At 36.5% G+C, this 22,123-nt stretch overlaps 1 protein-coding gene across 2 annotated transcripts in view; it reads left to right on the forward strand.

Moving 5' to 3' along the window:
• CABCOCO1 (ciliary associated calcium binding coiled-coil 1) overlaps nt 1-21,820 on the forward strand; it is a 119,108-nt gene extending 97,288 nt beyond the window's left edge. For both annotated transcript variants that reach the window (XM_043596432.1, XM_043596431.1), the window contains 3 exons: nt 15,560-15,682; nt 16,108-16,248; nt 21,427-21,820. In XM_043596432.1, the coding sequence (XP_043452367.1) occupies nt 15,560-15,682; nt 16,108-16,248; nt 21,427-21,501 (339 nt within the window). In that variant the 3' untranslated portion in view covers nt 21,502-21,820. The remainder of the gene's footprint in view (nt 1-15,559; nt 15,683-16,107; nt 16,249-21,426) is intronic.
• The last annotated feature ends 303 nt before the right edge of the window (nt 21,821-22,123 follow it).

The raw sequence follows: 22,123 nt of genomic DNA on the forward strand, positions 1-22,123 counted from the left end.
ATCCCTCCAGCTATAAACATTTTAAGTAAAAGTAACCATTAACAAAAATGGTATTTCTTCTGTTCTTCTTTATAATCAAATAATACACTCAATTCCTTATAATCAATTATACGCTTCCTTATAATCAAATAATATGCTCAAATTAATAATTATGCTCAACTTCTTCAAGAATCAAATTTGTTTTAAGATATTTTTATATTCAAGTGGTTTAATGCCACTTATTCCTCTGGGTTTGGATCATTATATGAAGAGTAGATAGCTGACAGTGGTATCCACCCGCATACTCCACCATGCCCTTCCCTTCCTTGCTAGTGTCTTTGTCTGACTGATCTCCTACCTAGTACATCATTCAGTCATTCGCTAAATAAAGTATGACTAATCTTGTAGTCCCCTATTCTAGCCCAGTTGTAGCCATGTTCACATATTGTTATAATTGATTTTGTATCCCCTGCCTTCTAACTTCACCTCCAGTTATAATTTGTAACCCTGTGAGTGCAGAAGTCCTACCTGGATAGAATGCACCCAGATCAACTGAATTGAACTGAAATCAAAATCTTACTCAAGAGGCAAAACTCTTTTTTTTTTAAATTTTTTTTAACGTTTATTTATTTTTGAGACAGAGCATGAACGGGGAGGGGCAGAGAGAGAGGGAGACACAGAATCTGAAGCAGGCTCCAGGCTCTGAGCCATCAGCCCAGAGCCTGACGCGGGGCTGGAACTCACCGACCGGAGATCGTGACCTGAGTTGAGGTCGGACACTTAACGGACTGAGCTACCCAGGCGCCCCGAGGCAAAACTCTTTTAAATATGTGATCTGATACAGCATACAGCTTACTAGCAGAAGGTCATAGCAAAGCCAGCAAAATGGTGTTTTAACTTTTCTCTTAAATGGTATGTCTAGATCCAGTGTATTAAAAGAGGGGACAGAGGATAATGAAACATTTGAGGTGACCTATAGCTGGTTCTCAAGTTCTCTTGAGAGAACTATGTTAAAATTTTATTTTAACTTAAAAAACAAAATTGATTTGAGGACCTCTTACCACATGCCTCATCCACTAATGCATTTTTAAGAATTAAACAAATTCCCATGTTTAGCAATGACTCATAAGGACAAGAATAGGTCAAAATGTAATGACAGTGCTACGTAACCAGTCTACAAATACAGGCCTATCCTCTTTCTGGCTCAAGCTAGCAACAATAGCCCTTCACTTTTATGTGCACTAAATTTCACTCTAGTTTTAATAATAATAACAATAAATATAATAATAAAACCTTGTTTATATAAGAGGTTCATCTAGTTAAAAATGCAGTGAGACTCATGGTACTTTATAGGACCCAATTTATACTCCCTTTGATGACTTGAAGGTGATAACTTCATGTGATTCATTGCCACCTAGTTCTGAATTTTAATAACATAATGACTCATCATGATTTTTACATTTCTTAGAGAACGAGCTTGGCTAAAACCATTGTAGTTGTTTTTACTGGGGTCATCTGAACTACGGTTCCCAGAATGCTCATGAAAGGGATGTGCTTATGTGTTCTGAACAGCCATAATCTATCATGGCTGGTGCCAGGTCGACACATTATATGAGTTTATAGTGTCAGTCCAGTGAATTAAGGCTTTGTTGTAGACCAGCTTGCTATGCAATTATTTCCAGTTCATATCATATAAATCATCACTCTTCACGTGACAATCAGCAACTTCCATATAATATTCTAAACATCCGTGTTTTGCCTTAATTGTGCTGTCTGATTCTGCACCTAGAACAATGTGACAAGACTGGTACCAATAGCTTAAAAAATAAATTTCACTATCACTGGAACCTATTTAAGGAATACTCTATGTTCTCACATTTTTTGTCGAGCTATTTGGTATTTATGTTAAAATAATAGGAAATGAATTTAAATAGAAGCACTTCTGTGTCTTATCTCTGCAAACAAAAAAACATAATTTACAATAAATTAGCACAGCAGTTGTTAGTGTAGCTCAGCTTTATTTTGCAATTCTCACACCTAAGCTCACAAGTTGACACTTTTTCTGATAAGGTAATCTTTATAAGGTAGTTCTGTAGGTGATTAAATCTGACAGATGCTAGTGAGATGGTGAAGTTCAGAGATGTAGCAGCAAACGCTTTAAAAAATTCTTGCTAAAATAATAAAATGCCTTATGATATACTAGCAGAAAAATCGATCTAATAAAAGAATAAATCAGTTATAATGCTGTGCTTCTGTGTCTACAACCAAAAATAAAATTACTTTCCAATAAGCAAGTAAACAAACTGATTACAACAAATAAACTGTAAGGAAAATGGTATCCTTTAGAATAACGAATTACTGTAAAATATCATCTTCCCAGTTGTTTCTTAGTATTTGCAATCGTTGCTGAGATGAACAGAAATAAAATGTTTCAAATACAACTAGAAGCTGAGGAAATAGAATGTGCCTTTTCATAACATTTTGATACTCTATCTGTTCTTCAAAACATGCCTTGAACACCCGATCCTTCAAAGGTAAAAGCTTCATCTTAGGGCAATGATGATAATCAGATGGCTGAAACTTCCAATGATACTCCAATCCAAAATCTGTTAAGGCTTAGTTGCAGACTGTATAATTAGATTAACCCAATTGGTATTATGACTTAGTTTTGCAATTTACCTGTAATATTTGAATGGTTTCAGTCCTGGTTTCTTATTTCTAGCAGGATTTCAAAACAGTAGCTCATTGTCCTTGCTTGTTTTTGATTACTTAAATGATGGTAGCTTTGCTGGAATCAATCGATATTACAATCTGTTAAAGCACTATATTACAGCATGTGCTGTTTTCTGATTTTCTTATCTAAATATCAGTTGCCTAATGTATGAAGTTCATTTATAAATACCAGGAAGTTCCCTGAATCAAGTAAATTAACATGCTGGGCCACATTCTCTGGCTTCATTAGCAACCCCTCATGCCAGGGCTGTGTTCATACAAGTGTGAAAACCAGAACGATCCTTCAAGGGCTTTCCTGTCCTGAATAATTTCTTCATCAGGGAACCGGCTACACTCATGCTTATATTCCAGTCTTACCACTACAATGTATTCATTTGGCAGGACTCCATTTAACACGAGCACCTTTTGGAAGAATCTAACCATTAATGGGGAGGAAAATGTCAAGTCAAGGAACCAGGCTGGACGCGCAGATGAGGGGAAGTCTTAGTTATAGGTCACAGTAGAGGATCGAGGTTTGGGGCATGGGCTGGTAGCAGGGAAGAGAAACAGAAAAAAATCTTAAAATTTGGCACTATGTTAATAGCAGGGGGGAAAATGGTAATAGAATGGTCTATTGACCACAAAGATTTCCTACATTTAATTATTCAGTAAATATTTATTACTTTTTCAATATTTACCAGCCACCTGCCAGGTAATGAAGTGGGGAACAAAACAGACCAAGTCCCTACCCTACCCTTTGTTTATTGTTGTTGTAGACATAAATATGTGACATGAAAATATATATTTTAAAAAATCAAGCTTCATGTTTTTAAGCTGTTTCCACATGCCTGGCACTGTGTAAGTGCTTTACACATGTTGATTCAATCTTTACAAAACCCTTGCAGTGGGGAACGACTGTTATCCCCATTCTCTAGACAAGGACAGTGGCCTTTGTTGTAGGACCAGGTATGAATAACCATCCTCTGAGAGCTGCACTTATGCCTTTTACTTGTGACAATGACTGTGTTTCAAAATAGCAGATCGTATTTTGGGGGCAAAGAATTTTAAAATAATGTTTGTTCAGTCTGATTTTCACTCAAAAGAAATGAATTTGGAGTTCCTGGGTGGCTTAGTCAGTGAGACATCTGACTCTTGGCCAGGTCATGATCTCATGGTTCATGGGTCTGGGTCCCACATTGGGCTCTGTGCTGACAAGGTGGCCTGCTTGGGCTTCTCTCTCTCCCTCTCTCTCTCTGCCCCTTTCTCTCTCTCTCCTTCTCAAAATAAATAAATAGACATTTAAAAAATAATGATTCAAACTTAAAACAGGTGTCTAAAATCTATAAGACAGCACAAACACTATAGTCCCTATAGGACAGCTGTTGAGATAAAGCCAATGCACCACTTGGGCTCTGCTAGAAGAGTAACTTGGTACAGTTGTCTAATTCCTTTTATGAAGTGGATGGGACTGATCAGGAATTAGAGCCACAGGATGGACAATGAAACTCATCCACAAGAGAACTAATATCTCATTCACCCAGGTTTGACTTTAAAATTATATCAGCCATGAAAATTATTTCACTGCCTTCTGTTGTGAGTAATCGGACTATATTTAATTTTAATCATTAAAATGTAAAAATAATAAAAGCCACCAAAATAGTCTATAGTCAATTTTCTGATAAAGCAAATTTGTTTTTTCCTCCATTTGTGATTTAAATGGCCTCCAGAAAGTTTTTTGGAACTAAGTGTTAATTAAAAATATGGAAATGGATTTAAAGCACATTACAGCACACAGTGGAAGAATAATCACAAGAGATTTGTTCACATAACCATACTCATTTCTCAATGTGTTTTTAACTGTCTATGTTATTGGTTGCTTTTCTGCATATGCCTGTTCCTAGAAAAAACTGTGATTCCAAAGAAAACAGTAATTACAATTACAACAAATGAGACAAAATGCTATTTGAGCAGGAACATGCAGTTTTCGTCACCAAAAGCAAACCGATGCTCGTATACTTTCCTGCTTACAGAAATGAATTAAGCATGTTCTCAAATTTCTTTATAAGCCAAATGCCTTTTATATCTTGCCATCTTAAAAAAAAATAAATCCTCCATATCTTTTGTTGAGTATTTTGGAACTGTGCACAGTAGGACTGTGAGGAACCAGAGAACAAACTCTTTCTGAAATTCCCTGAGAACTTATACTTTCAGATCCCTAGTGTGTATATATCATTTTACTTGTCTGAACCCATTTTTTCACCTGTAAACCAGAGAGAATCATTTTTGGGATAATACACACACACACACACACACACACACACGGGATTCCACTTGCCACCAAGGGTTGGGTGCATGGGCTTTGGAGCCAAAGAGATGTGGGTTCAAGTTCTGACGAATTTGTCATTCTCTAGTTGTGTGACCTTGACTGAGTTACTTAACCCTGTGAGCTTTACGTTCTTCATCCAAAATATGAGTTCAATAAAACCTCTCCTCACAATGTAGTATGAATTGAAGTACCTAATATTTATAGTGTGCTTTCTAACTAGTCCCATTCCAAACTCAGAGTAGATTCCCAATAAACAAGAGCTTCTTTTCTTCATCATCAATGTTCATTTTACTGCTTGGTGACCAGTGCTGCCACAACTCCACTGGGTTCAATTCACAGTACTTGGGGGATTGGGGATGCTGGCGGGTGGCCTACGAAAAGCAATGTGAATCATGGGAGCCTGGAGTTGGGCAACTCAGAAAACTTAAGGATTTTCTGATGGTACATCCATCAGGAGCTATGTGGGGGAAGTGGTATCTCTGATGAATGATTTAGAATTTTAAACTATGCTGTGTAAAACAACCATTAGTTAGTTTAAGCAATGCAATCCAGTCAGTGAGAGCTTGTTTTGTCGTTTGGCATTATGATAATCAAACAAATACCCAGGACTCCGTTCATAACTGAGAAATACAGGTATTGCACAGATACAACAACAAACCATTAGATTTCCTTCTCCAAGTGGCATAATTTTTCATGACAAACTTTTTTTTTTTTTTTATAAATTTTTTTTTCAACGTTTATTTATTTTTGGGACAGAGAGAGACAGCATGAACCGGGGAGGGGCAGAGAGAGAGGGAGACACAGAATCGGAAGCAGGCTCCAGGCTCTGAGCCATCAGCCCAGAGCCTGACGCGGGGCTCGAACTCACGGACCGCGAGATCGTGAGATCGTGACCTGGCTGAAGTCGGACGCTCAACCGACTGCGCCACCCAGGCGCCCCAATGACAAACTTTTAAACTGAATCATAGCACATCAAACAAATTCGCAACCCTGAAAACTTTTTTTTATTTTTTTATTACATGTCTTTATTTTTGAGAGGCAGAGAAAGATGCAAGTGGGGGAGAGGCAGAGAGAAAAGGAGACACAGAATCTGAAGCAGGCTTCAGGTTCTGAGTTGTCAGCACAGACCCTGATGAGGGGCTGGAACTCACGAACCATGAGATCATAACCTGAGCTGAAGTCCGATGCTCAACTGAGCCACTCAGGCACCCCAGCCCTGAAAACTCTTAAATGAAATGTTACCCTAATGTAGTACCTAACACGTAACAAATGCCATCTTTGTACAAAGACCTGAGCTACTGTCTCAAGATGAATGGCATGGTCTATACCCTCAAGTTGTTTCCACAAAGTGGTGGGAGATATCTCATGCATGGCTATAACTCAAAGTACAAGGTAACAAGTACTGTAGAAGGGGAACAAACAAAAAACTCTGAAGCACAAGGGGATCAAGAAAAACTCCACTGAGGTGAATGAGCTAACCTGGAAGGGCAAATGGAATATTGACTAGCTTGGATGAGGAAGAAATGCCCTCCCAGCAAAGAGGGCAGCACAAGCAAGACTCGCTTCTGGGAAAGGACCCCCACCCATGATGTCTGGCTAGCTGGCTCACTCTTTTCATACAGCGAATATTTATTGAGCACCCACTATGTTGTAGCAGCATGCTTAGTGGGAAAGTAGGGAGTAATCCAGTATGGCTGGAGCTCAGGATCTCTAAAGGCAAGATCTTGGATCTGGAGGCTACATGGTAGGAATGCTAAGAAGAAGAAGGAAGAAGGTGTGACAGATATCCGAAGGTGCCCCCAACACCTGATTGAATGGTAGGGCTAAGGGAGAGGGAACAACTGAAGACAATCTCAAAATTTTGAGTCCTGAGACCAAGAAAAGGGTGACGTCATTGAGAGATAAAGAAAATGAAGGAGAAACAGGTTTGCAGGAGATAATTAAGTAGAAATAAATGGACAAGCTGCAACCTGTATAAGATTCCATTAAGTACAAAGACTGTAATCCAAATAGTCTCCAACTTTGTGACAGAAAAATACTGAATCTGAGGATCGGCACAGGCTGGCAACTTTGAGTCTTGTGTAAATAGAGAAAAGGCCACTTGAAGTTTAGTAACATAGGATACAGCATCTGTGACTGAACTAGAGATGACCTAGTCTAACCCCCTAATTTTACAAATAAAGAAAACATGTTCCCGAGATACTCTCTACTGAGGGACAGATCCAGTCCAAGACTCTGACTGTGCATGTAAAGGGAAAAAAATCCAGATTGCTAAAACACTCAAATCTGGAATACAAACACCACCTAAGATTTTCAGAGTTGCTATTATTTCAGTTTGTTTTTAACAGAGTATAGGTGAAAGGGCCTTTTTGAAAAAAATCGATTGCTGTATGTGCCATTGTCCACAAAATCAGTCTTGTAGTTAATTTCCAAGAATTTAGATTCCGTGAAAAGCCTCGGAAACTTAGAGGGCCTAGAGCTCTTCCTGGGAAGGAAAGACAAGACTCTTGTTCAGTTACTGAAATAATGACACCCCCATGTATATAACAATGGACTGCCCTGCATGGAAGGAAGGGCCTGGGTGCTCCCTGAGAGAGCTTTGTTTCTAAATGCCAGGCCCACAAGAGTAATCAGCAGCACTTCCCTCCTAAGCAAGAAAAGCCTGACCCGCTGATCACAGAGGAATGACTATAGCAGTTAAAGAATCAGTTAATGGAGATTTAAAAAAGGGGGGTGGGGTGGGTGAAGGGAGCTAAGCTGAGGGGGAAATATTTATAACTGTGACAACATGTTTCCTTGTAATAATTTATGAGCCCACTGGAGAAAAAGGAAACACACAAACTATGAATAAAATATCCAAAATGTAAACATCATGCCTTCTGTGAATTTTCTTTAGTTAAAAATTAAGGTTGAGGTTGACTAAAGTAAATGACTACATTTTCATGGTCTCTTATTTCCTTGATGCTAAGGGTTACCAACTGATTTACAACTTCCTGTGTTGTTTTTTAATCTATATTTGTCAGCACATTTTTAATGTCAGATTACTTAAAATAGACATCTTCTGTCCAAGAGGTCAGAAATAATAATATTATGTTGACTTCTGTAAAGATTTCAGAGTACTTTACAGATATTCTCATTTAGCCTAAAAAAGCTTTATATTTCTAAATGAAATTAATTTCAGTATAGTGTTAAGACCATACAATAGTTTTGTCTTCACAGAAGTTATCATACGATGTAATTAAAATGCAACATATATAAAATCAATTTTTAAAATTTATATTTGAAAATTCAAAACAAGCTTTCCACAAAGATAATTGCATAATCATCTTTATTATGCTAATTTACAGATACTGATACTTAATTTCAAATTCTTAGAATAGGAGATAATTTAGAGTATTTCCTCAATTTTAAATAATAAAAACCATCAAACTTTACATGGAACACCAAGATAAAACCAAAACAAATTTATCCATGATCAGAACTTTTTGAAATACTTTATACTGAATTCAAGGATATGCGTTTTAACGTATAAGCTAAGCAAATATACTCTGAGTGGCTTTTAAAAAATACTTTTGAAAAGCATTAGTTATTTCCCAACTATATCTAATAGAACCAGCCAGACTTTCGCTCTCTGACCCTTAGGAAGTTACAAGATAAGGTCAATCTAAGAATCAGAAGTACAAGTGTTGAATTTAGCAGGTTCAAGAGCTCCAGTGTTTCAATTTTCACAAGAAGGACATGCTAAAAATGTGTCCTGTGTGCCCTAACTCTTTACTTTTGATGAAATCTGTTAAAGGAAATCTTTCTGAAATGAACTCAGTCTGGACAACCACAGACCACATTGGTTGCTGAGAAACAAAAGGTGAAAAGAATGATAAATGGGGTCGGGGGTTGAGGGGGGGGTGGTGGGCGGGTCGGGGGAGAAGCAGATTTTCTACTTTTGAAAGTTAGATGTAAACATTCTCCCTTTCTAAATAGGTGTCTTGCTGTAGTCCTGAGCGTGCCACACAACAAAGAAGTATGTCATGCTATCTAGGTCTCCAGAGAGAAGTTATTTGGGTCCAAGGAATTCTTCAAATAAGATGGCATTGGATATGTGTTTGGTAATTTAAAGGCTGTGACTATTTAGAAACAGGGTGATGGCATGTACTTATTAACAAATTCTTCTGAGTTAGCTGGACTCTTTGGGCAATGTGAACAATTACATATAGACATAGCATGGACCAGTATTCTTAATATGGTTACTCTACTCTTTCAGTTCTGGCTTTAGAAAAATGATCCTTTCAATAATAACAGTAATTATAAATAATAATAATACACCTTTGGGTTTAATAATACTTTCCCTTTGAAGAACTCCCAGAATTTTCATCCACATTACCTAATTTGTGTTTGAAACAATTCAACGAAGTAGCCAGGTAGCAATTATCATTATCCTACTTTTACAGATAAACAAACTGAGGCCTAGGGATTTTCTTAGCATCACACAATTAGGAATAGAGCCAAGTCTAAAGCCTGTAATTCAGTGGTCTATCTTCCAGATTATTGCCATCTTTAGAAAATATCTGGGTATCTGAAGAATTGTTCTATCCCTCAGGAAATGTTTATGCTACAGCCAGATCAAAACATCTTTTTCTTTTAAATTGCATTTACATTATGAGAAGGTACTTTTTTTCCAAATTCATTAGAGAGGATTTTGCTGTCGGAGGTCATTAAGATAGGAGTACTCAGATTTCTTTTCAAATTGTAATGTTGGCCTTAAGCAGAACTATGGCTTGGAAATGCTAAAGATGTCTAAAATATTCTGGAATCAGTTCCTTTAGTTATTTAACTTTTAAAAAAAATTTCAAGCCCAAGTTAAACAAGATCAAATCAGGGGATATAAATAAAAATGGGCACAAGGTGTTAACTCAAGTGTCCTAGCCAGACTGCAATTTGGTTTACTGCAGCCTGCCAACTTAAATTCCTCCTTGCAGCTTCCCCTGGAATGGGTAGTCTTCATTTCCTGTCCTAACTTGTCCTGTGTCACCCATCACCGTTCAGGTGATTAGCGTGTGGATCTGGTGGTCTCAAAGCTCTATTAAGTTATAGATGTTCAAACTGCCAGTATGTTGTGGATAAAAATAGAAGTTGCTATTAGATGTCTATTCATACCCTGCAGAAGCCTGGCAACATTTTGAACCTTTTCAAAATGTAAATACTGCATATTAAGCACAGGAAAGAAAATTAATGTGCTGCATTTGCAAATTTATTTCCAAGTCAAAAATGCAAAGGGGAGGAGGGCTCTTGTAGCAGAATTGATATTCTACATTTACAGGGTATATTAAGAAGTTTGTAATGGCCTGAACACAAAAGAAAACACTTTAGAAATGGATTAATTGAAGTTTCTCTGATAATCTTAGCTTGTGAATTTCCTCTCTTTTGATTTCAAATTTATGGCCTCAGTATGACATTACCAGAGTTTATTGCATTTTACAGGTGGCATTCATATGTTGTTACTTTTTGTGTAGTATATTGTGGGCAATGGGTTACGATTTTTGTTAAAAATTTCCAGAACCACACATGTACCACTTCATTAGACTTGCAAATGAGTAATGCCTTTTTTCAAGGGGAGAAAATAGTTAAAACATTACAGGAATTTTTGTGCCTTTTCTCCTTAGTTAGTATTGGGAAATGTGTGCAATAAAGTTTGCTTTTTGAAACTTTGACATTTTGTAGTAAGTTTTGATTTACATATGAAGTCATCATCTGACAATTTGAAACAAATGTCTTTTTAAAGCATACCAGTTTTTTGTATGTATTTCTATCGCTCAGAAAAGGCTTAACAGATTTATCTTGCTTCCTGCCATTCAAAACAGTGGAAAGTTTTCATTTCAATGACATTTTTTAATATCTTGAATAATTTAATAATTGTATTTAATAATTTAATAATTGCCACCTTGATCATAGATTTCATCAGTACAAACACTACCCACAAATCATCTACCCTTTTTTGCCAATGGAAAACAATAACAGTAAAATAAGTAACAATAAAAACAATAAAAAACAAAACAATAACAAAAACAAATAAATAGCAAAAACAATTAACCAGAGTTGATACTATCAATGATGTTAACACACAAAGTAGAAAAAGAAAGCAGGAAGTAATGCAGTTTTCAGATAAAATTTTTATACTTTTTCTCAGACATAGTAAAGATCTGAAGGAGATTCTAATTCCTGTCAGCATTTTGTAAACCTAAACTGTCCCTGTACTTAGTTCCAAGGGGGTTCAAAATTCCTACCATTTATTCCCATGATGGATGTCCATTTCATACTGAATATGTAAAGTCTTAAAAGTATTCTAGTGATTTCATTTGGCTTGTAAAGTAAAGATCTTGGATTTTTTAAAACCTACATAATGTTCAGCGATGAAATTTTGTACTTACGAGTATTAAATTATGCCAAAAAACCATTTACTTGATATTCTTTAAATACCATAGTACAATTCCACTAAAGCTCAGATTGTAAACCATCTTAAATAATGCTAATGCAGTATGCACATAATGAACAATATAACTAACTTAAGTTAATTTTCATGTAACAGATAACATCTGGGGGAAATGTATAGTGGTAAGTTATGCAAAACTAATTTTCTAGCGACCACATCTGTAGATGTTATTTATTGTATGTTCACTTAACAGTCCATTATTCTGTTTAGAAATCTATTCTCTTCTTTATTAGAGCTTTTAATGTACTCACCTTGGTTCAAATGGTCTGCTCATTATCAGAAAAAATATAAATGGCATTCACATGGAACAACATGATTGTTTTTATTATATCCATTTGTGTGCAAGCATTCAAAAATGGCAAGAGAAACACATTTATTGCTTTACATTCAAAGTAATATTTAGGGGGTATTTGAAAGTCAAGCAAAACCAATCATTTGGCCAAATGGATGTATGTGTATAATCAGAAACTCCTGATTTTTAATCTCAGCATTAGGCCCCAGGCAAGTCACTTAAAGTCTTTTCCTTTGTTTCTTGATCTGAAGATTATGGGTGCTATTCTCTTATAGAAGAAGAAAGGGTGTTGCTAACACAGGGTACCAAAGAGGAGTGTTTTTTTAATAAACACACTTGATCTTTCTTCTGTTTTTATTTTTTGAGGTTTAAGAGGTAACGTATTAGACTTTTGAGGAAAAAAAATATGAGACAATTACAATGCTACAGGAATGTATAAAAATAGTTATAAAACTAGCTTTATTTAATTTGCTTCAACTATTCATAGACTTGAGGAAATTATAACGTTCTTTCAGAAAATCTAACTTAATAAAGCTGACCATGTCTTTCTGTTTTAAATAGATTTTATTACAGAACCAGTGATGTTGTAAAACATGAGGTTTTGTTAAAAAAAAATACAAAGGCCTAATTGTATTTTTTTAAGAAAGTATTTCATCAGACGGTTTCATTTAAACATATTTGCTGGCTCTGTGCTCTCACCACAATTATTGATTCTAATTTTCCTTAAACTCGTTTTTGAAAAAGACTACTTAGTGGGGGGAAAAATCACTATGATGCTTCTGGTATTATGTTTATTTCAAACTATATATTTGACAGTACATTTCTTATTATTAATGAAATGACTTTATATTTACTCCCATCTGAAACCGGACTTTTCTTTCCTTTACAGTGTTTTTACTAACACAGCCAAATGTAACTCTTTGTGAAAGAGAAAAATGTAGCTGTGATTTGATTCGTTGATAGTATGCAAGACACTCTGAAGAAGAGAAATTCTCACCCCCAGTTTTTGTGCAGGAATTAAATCAAATGAATTCCCGTATGAGCTATATTCATAAAAATCAAGCAAAAGAGGTTCTTGAGATAAACAGGAGCTTCACTCCACCAAAAAAATAATAATGTAGAGCTGGGAGTGACCCAAGTTCCCAAGTGTGTGCCCAGTGCGTGCGCACACACACACACACACACACAACCAGTGCCAGAGACCAGGAAGACTGGCAGTTGGCAGGTATTTTGGATGAGCCATATAAAGAAATGCAGACCAAGGGGATGTGAGGGATGGAGTGAAAAAACTGAGCACCCATATCTGCTTGCAGTTATGTATATGATCCGATGGAAGGAAGGGCACAGGGGGGCAGGGGGAAGAATTTGCTACCACCAGGATGCAGGGGTGACCTACTGAGAACTTCCACCAAGGGGTGAGAGAAAATTAGCAGAAAGCCCTACCTGTGTGTAGAAAAGCAGAGCTGTAAGACATATTTAGCAAGAGCAACAAAATAAAATTCTGTTTCATGAAAAGAAATGTTTTACTTTGCAGATTACCTCATGCTTTCTTTCTCAGTGCTTACAGTAAACTCAGGAAACCCCATTCAGTTCCTTTCTCTTCTCTTTCCAATGTCTAACTCAACTCCACTTCCCCCAAATTCCTATTCCTCACCTTCTGCTAGAGTCTATACTACTAAATAAATACCTCATCATCTGCCCTTGTCTCTGGATTCCCATGTGCAACTTATTTATTTTACCTGTAATGTTGCAAAGGACACTAAAATATATTTAGCTGTTTCATTTTCCTAGTTTGGGCAAATAAAGAGCAATGTAAGGTTTGGGAGGATGAAAAACAAGCATGATGAAAAAAGGTACAAATAATTTTGTGGGAAGATGAAAATGCTTGTACATCCCATTTGGGGGGAAAAAATCACGTATAAACATGATGAGAGAAAAGAATTGCTCTGATATTTTTTTTGTATTCTATATTGATTAACCTTTAGTCAATTTGAGATGAAAATCTGGTGAACAACAATATGTCACCTAACAGAAGAGATTAAGCAATTGATAATATCAATAATTTCCAAGTATGGTGGCATGATGACGTGCATACTGAAAACCACATGGGCCAAGAAGTTGGCACAGTGGGTCTAAATCCCCATCCTGTCACTAGTAATGAGTTGACCATAAGACAATCATTTAATTGCTTGGTTTCTACATTGCCTTGACTATAAATTTTAACACTTCTGTCCTTCTATATATCTATACAAACTAGCAACTTCCTATAAAATTGAATTAAAATTAATAATATGAATTCAATGCAAACATATGGGGATGGCTAGATAATAGCTTAGCTTCCGAGACCTTCCCAAACCTATCGTAATAAATAATAGTATTAATATTCAAATGATGAAATATTATAACACGTAAGTTATACATTATTACATATTTAACAGGTAAGTTAACATGAACTATTGTGGAGAAGTCAGAAATTAATGTATGATGACTTCAGATTTTCCAGGTCCCATAGGATGGTGAATATTTGGTGATATTCTGCATTTCTAGAGTTTTGTCTTTAAACTTGTATGCTCAGGGTCTGAGTTTGTCAGCAGACAGTGGGTGACTTCACCTCAGGGCTTCAAAAATGAGCTCGTGAGAGCTTACTATACAAACTAGAACATCAATGTACTGATTTACAGTGAAGAATGTAATAGGCATGAAAATCAAAGCACTCAACTGAGCATGTCTTTACAGATCAATTGAGATGGGAAGTCAAATTGTGATCAAAACATTGCTTGTCAAACATGGAATCAGAACAAAAGGAACTAATTAAATGATTCAGATGTTTGATCCCATCAGTACCTCATCTCTTTCTAACCTCCGAGTCAGGGTGGAATGGACACTGCCTAAGTTGACTTCTTTGACTCCTGTTTTTCATTTTTGCTGTTGGCCACCCATCACCCTCCCTGAAATTTGCACATTTGCTAGAATTATTCAATGCTCACGGTGAAGTCTTGTCTTGTCCCCAGTGTTTTTGGTTGATTTTGCAAATCCCCCCTGATTTACAGTGTGCTGGCTTTTATACATTAACCTTTAGAGCCTTTATTGTCCTCATCACGAAGTTCTTGGTGGCCACTCTGTTATTGCCCCCAAGAACAGCCGCACTCTGCTGAGTAACATCAATCACCATTAGGCTGTCATTGGGTGTTTCAAGAACCCAACCTCTGCCAGAACTGGATAAGGCATGCAGAAGATCTAAAACATGGTTTCCTACAGAGAGCTTGTAGGCAGCAGGAAGGACACACTGACACATAAAACAGTTAAAGATCAAGGCAGTATAAAATAAAGTTCTAACCACATAGTATAGAAAGAGAATAAGACAGTGGGAAGAATAAAATGCTAATTATAAGATACAGAGATACAGAGACCAAAAAGCAATAGAGAATTAACAGGGCAGCGGTGTCAAGAATTCAGAGGAGATAGCACTTAAAATATAATAGAATTGGAACTATATAAATATATATTTAATATATAAATATTATATATTTATAAATATAAATATTATATATTATATGTGTAGTTATATTAATTATATATAATTATATATTAAATCGCATATACTTTTAATTAATTTGATTACCTATTATATATGTTATATAATATATGCTATGTATTATATATTATATATTCATTATAATATATAGAGAGAAATTAATGGATTGGCCAAAACTGTGGTTACTCACCAAAGGCTTTGTCATGATACAGTTCTTTTCTTCCCCTCCAGCAAATGATAGAGGTTGTCAAGCCTTCAGGTGGTCTCCTCCCAGATCCTCTAGAAGAAGGAATCTCATTTGACATTTATTCAACATTCATAGAACCACCCCCAACATTGGATGCAGAAGTGAAGGTATGTTTCCTTTTGTCTCCTAATTCACCTTATCTCAGTGTTATATTCTCTAAGGGCAGGAGGAAAGAAAGCAAATGCTCTTCCATTTTCTTTCCCCTCTGATTTTTCCTACCTCAATACAAATACTTCTTTTAGGGTTGCTTCACAGATGGGCCAGATGAGAACGGTTTAGCAATTTTAATCTCTCCTTCTCCAGCCTCCCCAGTCTCCACCTCCACTTTCCTAAGAGTAAGCACTGATTGCCACCGTGACTTGATCTGTCAAGATGCTCATGAATAATGAAAATGCAGGATAATAGCAAATCAAATTCTCCTTCGAACTGGCATCATTCCTTGTAGAAAAGTACCCAAGAGAACTTGAGGTTACATATAGATCACTGAATGCTCCTGAAATCACTTGAGTGTTGTTCTCTTTTGATATTCCAGGGGTTGGATCAAGAACAAGTCCCTGAGGAATTCCAGTCAGAAGCCAACATTTCCGATGCGGATCCTTTAGTGGGTTTCACCATTGAAGATATAAAATCAGTGCTGGGTCAAGTCACAGATGATATTTTAATCGGCATTCAGGTACTCAGCCTTGATAGCGTGCTCACTTACTTTATTATTATTGGTTAATTAGGCAACCTCCACCTTAGGTCTGTAAATATTATCCACACTCTGCTAACAAGAGGGATGCTTAATGATGGAGGACCTCAGTTCAACATCTCCACATAATTCTCAGTTGAGTCATCGGAGATTCCAGAAGATCACAAAACAGATTCACTAACAGCACCTAGTGTGCTGTGTGTTGCCAGTTTACAAAATCATCTGGCACTGATACCGAAAAAATAACACGGTAAAGACTTAGTGCCTGTCATACTGTAAACATTGCTCCTGCAAGAGTAAATGGAGTACATTGCTAACAGTAAACACTGATTCTTCAGGAAGTCTTCTCACCAAATTTCTAACGAGAGGTTTTCAAATCTTTCTCTCAGGTACTCTCAGATACTCTCAGAGGTTACTCTCTGAGAGAGGTTTTCTCTCAGATACTTTGTTCCATTTTACATATCACTAATAAGCAATTTACACCAAAGGCTGCATGGAAATAGTGATGGAACAGCTGTCCTGGTAGCAACTGTCAATGATGTATCCGTCAGTTCAACTCTGTGCGTGGATATTTTTCCTGTCCAAGAAAACAAAGCAAACCAAGACAAAAACCACTTCTACCTCAACACAAAGGCTTGCATCATTTTCCAGGCAAAATGATTAACCAAGTGAATTGCAAATTTGAAGAAGATTTATAATTTCTTATAGAAATGACTATGAATCAATAGAACAATATACTACATGTTTCAAATATTAATGCATCTCAGGGAAAGATTTAATTGTTATCTGAACATGAGACTATATATAAAAAGCATACTGTATTAACAACTAATTTAGAAAGAGCAAAAGATTAGTTAGCTTGGCATAAGCATACCTTGTTACTTGTTAATCATCAAATGTTAATGCACTATTTATGTGAACGTTTAATGATTTGATATGAACAGAATCAGCCAAAGTCCTCGGCTTAATAAGGGGTGTTTAGTGTTTACCAGAAATAGTGGTAGAACACGTTTCACACAAAGCTTTATTGTTAACAACCCCATGAATGTAATAGCTGGTTACTGTGTGGAAGGGCAGAGTGCAGTTGAAATAAACTGAGTTCAGAACATATCTGCTTTATAGATTTGATAACGTTTCATCTAAATATAGTTTATGTATAATCATGGCCCTGGGCTCCTTTGCCATCCTACAGCTCTGAAATTATTGCTGAGGAACTACTAGACAGTAATAGAATTGTTTGCAGGCCCCCAAATTGAAAACATCTTTACCGAGGCCATGTTCCATGGAGTGAGCAGTGTATTTTTAACTATTCATTGACTTTTTTTTTTTTTTACTGTTAGTGTTTGTAGCATTTATATCACTCCTCTGTAACAGAGTATGATTGTTATATGTGTGTGTTATTGTCCCTTTGGCCTGAAGCCAACCTTGCCAGGCCTGGATGTTCATTAGCTGGTTCATCCCAGTGTGATTAGACATAGAAAGAACGTGGACGAGGGGTGGGAGGTGCGGATCCTTTAGGTGCCACAACCATTTCCATTTTCAGTGTATTCACGGACATTAGCCTGGGCCAATTACTGCCAATTTTTCAATAAAATGGCTTGGTGATGTGGATTTACACAATGTCTCAAGATAACAAACCCCTTTATGTATTTTCGCTTAATAATCCTCATAAACTACATGAGAATTAGCCAGGCACTTCCCTGATAAATAAATTGAAAAATGATAGACACAGGAAGACTAAATCATTTGTCCAGAGTTTCCAGGGTCAGAAACTGATGAAAGGCCCTAAGTGGAAGCTATGACCTGGATTCTAGTTCTAATTCCAGTGTTACCCACAAAAACCACATAACCCCTAATATCATGACCAAGCTACTTTGGATACTTTAATACTACCGTGGTGTGGCACTATTTCAGTGTTTACCCTTGTGTCTTGGTCAGGTTCCAAGTTTAATTATTTCTCTGCCTACCTAAATGTCTTCCCCTGTTTTAGATGGGTAAGTTATTCTCGCCTTCTAAACCCTGCCTTCCAGCGTCAATGGCCCTTAAAACTGCAGCATGCCTGTTCAAAGGTAGCCCCCTGTAAGTGGTTAGGGTATGAATACACTGAATTGCTGTGGGAACATTTAATGAATGAGTATTTGTAAGATGTTTTAAATTTTCCAATATTTTCCCCTCCTTTATTTAAGAGCCATACTGTTATTATGATTTTTAGAGGAAAAGGCAGTTAGAAAATTCATGTTTTGGGTTCAGTTTTTTTTAGAGCTCCTTCTCCAGTGTGGTTTCAGGCATTTTCCACTTTCTATAGCTCAGAAATTTCAGAGAATGTAGTGTGAATCTTTACATTTTGTATATTAATCCACTTACTTTCCCATCGACTCACTTTATAGTTCTAGAGATTTATTAAGAATGAAGTTATCTTGGCCCTGAGATGTTAATTAAAATTATTACTGAAGAGAGCAAACATTTTAAGCTTATATAGTTTAGGTATTTTAATTTTAAAGATACATTCAAGATGAAATTATTTTGGCCCTGAGTTGTATAATAAAAATTATACCCAATGGAGCAAACTTTAATATATTTAAAGAATTACATTTCAGAGAAATATGAATACTAACACTAAATTCTTACATTAAATGTTGGCTCTTGGCCCTGTCTAAGCAATAGGGTAAAATAATGTGAAAACCTTGAAGGAAGTTTGCCATCTTGGGACATTAGGTATTTTTAGGTAAATTTGAATTTCCAGGTTAGAAAAGCTGAATTTGACATCACCACAAGGTAGTGGTCATTGAGAGGCTGTTGAGCCCAGATCATGGATTTTCCATTCTTCCCTTAAAATAAATAGAAACTTTCACTTGCTAGTGGTCTTAGGACAGCTTATCTGTTCAGCAGTGTTTGAGGAATAACAAGGAGACATGGTAGACTGACAATCTCATTCTTGACCAGACAGGGAGTCTTTTCATCCAGGCTCTGCTGGTTGTGCCTGAACTGAAGTACTGATCACCGCAGTCCAGAGCTGTGAAACGTAGCTCCCCTCTGTCAGTGCACTGTGCTGATGGGTACACATCTTACCCACATGAACCTTCTCCCCAAAGCCCACACCTGTGTCCGTGAATTTTGTTTCAGTGAAATACCAGAAAGATCTACAGGTTAATGTGAAAACACTGGTGACACAGGGAAACTGAGGCTGATCAATGCTAGTACATATCCGTAGTCAAAAGAAATGAAATTATTAGTGGACATAGAACACATGAATTGAAAGTGGAAAGAATTAACTGTTTAGTTAGAGTAGTGCTTCCCAATCCTCTGGAATTGAGACAAGATTATTTCTTCAAACCTATATGGTCTAATATGTTGCATGCCAGAAAGAAACAAGAGTAACACATTTTAAAAATATTTCTCAAGGAGGTCCCTGGGTAAGTCAGTTGAGCATTAGACTCTTGATTTCGGCTCAGGTCATAATCCCAAGGTTGAGGGATTGAGCCCCGCATCGGGCTCCTGCTTAGGATTCTTTCTCTTTCCCTCTGCCCCTCTCCCCCAGTTGCATTCGATCGCTCTCTCTAAAAAAATTTTTACAAATTCACAAAGTCATACTAATGAAATATAACACTGGTGAATATATCACAAAATCAAGAGTTGGAATTAAGAATTTAAAAATTAGCATGTAATGTTAACATACTTAATTATCAATCACTTAATTTTTCAGGTAAAAACTAATACCCAAGGTAGCCAAGTGACTTGTCCAAGATTATGTAACTAAATTAATCCCTTGGTCTCCAGCTCCTAGACCAGTGCTCTTTCCAGATCTACCAAAATCATGCCCAAGGGGATCAGTGACTCCTAAACAATGACAGAGTTCCTTTGTAACCCTGAGAACCAAGTTCATTCTTCCTTGCCTCCTCCACCTAAACACCAGGAAACAAAAAAAGGAATACAATGGGAAACCAGAGGCCAGAGTTTGATAAAACTTGTAGGGCTTGATAAAACTTGAACCAAAGAAGAAGGATACTTTCATGAGGATCCAGAATTGTTGACACCAATGCCATCTTCTCAGAAATACTGATTCTTAAGTGAAGGTGAAACAAAATCTCATCAGGTAAGGTAACCAGGGTATACATTTTGAAACTACCTGTTATGGTTACACTTATAAATAAATAAATAAATAAATAAGAATGAAAATTTATATGTGGACCAAAACAGTATTTGATTTTTTAAATTTATTCTGTAAAAATTGAAATAATAGATGTTTTCTCAAAATACAGTTACCCTGAGGACATCAAATTACGTTGCAGATGTTCACATTCTAAACTTCGAATTGCTTATTAGTACTTATGTGTAGAAACTACTCCTCATACATGCATAAACATTTTTAAAATCCCCTAAACAAAACACTAGATTTACCACATTGCTTACCACTGGTTTCTCTATACCTAATTTTATTATCTATCATGAAAAAGGGAAGACATTTCCGGGACTACTAATGTTCAGATAATGTAAAAGGATTTCTGGAATTGTGCAGGTAGCAATGTCAGCCCACAGAATATCACTGCCAGAGGCTAAATGCTATCACAGCTGCAGCAAACACTAAAACCTGTCAGCAATCGCTTTACTTTTTTATACCAAAACTATACCACAAAGTGGCATAATTCCAAGAGTTATAATGTATGATGAATATTCTTAATTATCAGAATTGTTCTAATTGTGAGATTATTTGAGTTGTTATACCACAACAGAGGCTTTCTGGGATCCCATTTAGAATGTATTACACAGGAGACAAAAACATCATTGAACAGGGGTGGGGGTACCAACAAGAGCGCATTAACTGAGGCCAGAGCAGTTATTCTGATTCGGTGCTTATTGGTAAAGTCTGTCTGAAAATACAGATAAATTAGCCTATCTGCCAACAAGAGGCTGTGTGAAAAATGGCTGTCCAAATACCACTTCCTGTTCGCAGCAGCCACGCTATACATGGGGAGTGTGCGGAGAAATATGATAGAGTGTTATCACATCACTACAGGCCGAAACACGGCTCTGTCTGCAAAACAGGAAGGTGTGTGAGGGATAATGTCTGTCTTTAGGCACTATAGTATGTCAAAACCGCAAAGACAATGTGCAGCAAAAGATAGCTTCATCATAACCACTTTTTTATGATTGTCTTCACAGACCGAGATAAACGAAAAGCTGCAAATACAGGAAGAGGCCTTCAATGCACGAATAGAAAAACTGAAAAAGGCCTGAGGACTTAGTGCAGGGAGAGTGATGCTAAACTTCAGAGAAACAAATAAAACCAGCCAGAATAATAGACTCTCCAGAGCAGCAGATATCCTTCCTTTCGTTGGGAGAGGGAAACCAAGCCCCACTTTTTATTATCCTAAGTAATTAGAAAAGTATTGGCCCCCATTTTGCTATCTCCTGTCCCATAACAGCCTCTGAGTTTATTGCACTAAGTGTAATAAGAACATTCTGTATACAAGAGTTTGGAGAATTATATATAAAAATACAATTACTTTTACGATACTCCTTTGACATTTTGACTAATAAATGCTATTCATCTTCAGGGAGAATGAAGCCCGCTTTTTTTAAATAAGGAAAAATAATAATAATTTTATCCATATTGACCCAATGAACTGCCACATTACTGGAGCCCTGTGAACAGATAACCACATGGCCAAGGATAAAACTTGCTAAACAATAGCAATTAAAATGCATATACTATGGGTTTTTTTTCCCCTTAAATCGCTTGGTTTTCTTATTTAAACGTTCAGTGTGAAACCAATTTTCTGAAATTATATAATGCAGTTTGAAACACTTTAATTTATTCTGTACCGTATTTGTTATTTCTAATCTTGTTACTCTCCCA

The sequence above is a fragment of the Prionailurus bengalensis genome, chromosome D2 (genome assembly GCF_016509475.1).
Source record: "Prionailurus bengalensis isolate Pbe53 chromosome D2, Fcat_Pben_1.1_paternal_pri, whole genome shotgun sequence".
Taxonomy (NCBI): domain Eukaryota; kingdom Metazoa; phylum Chordata; class Mammalia; order Carnivora; family Felidae; genus Prionailurus; species Prionailurus bengalensis.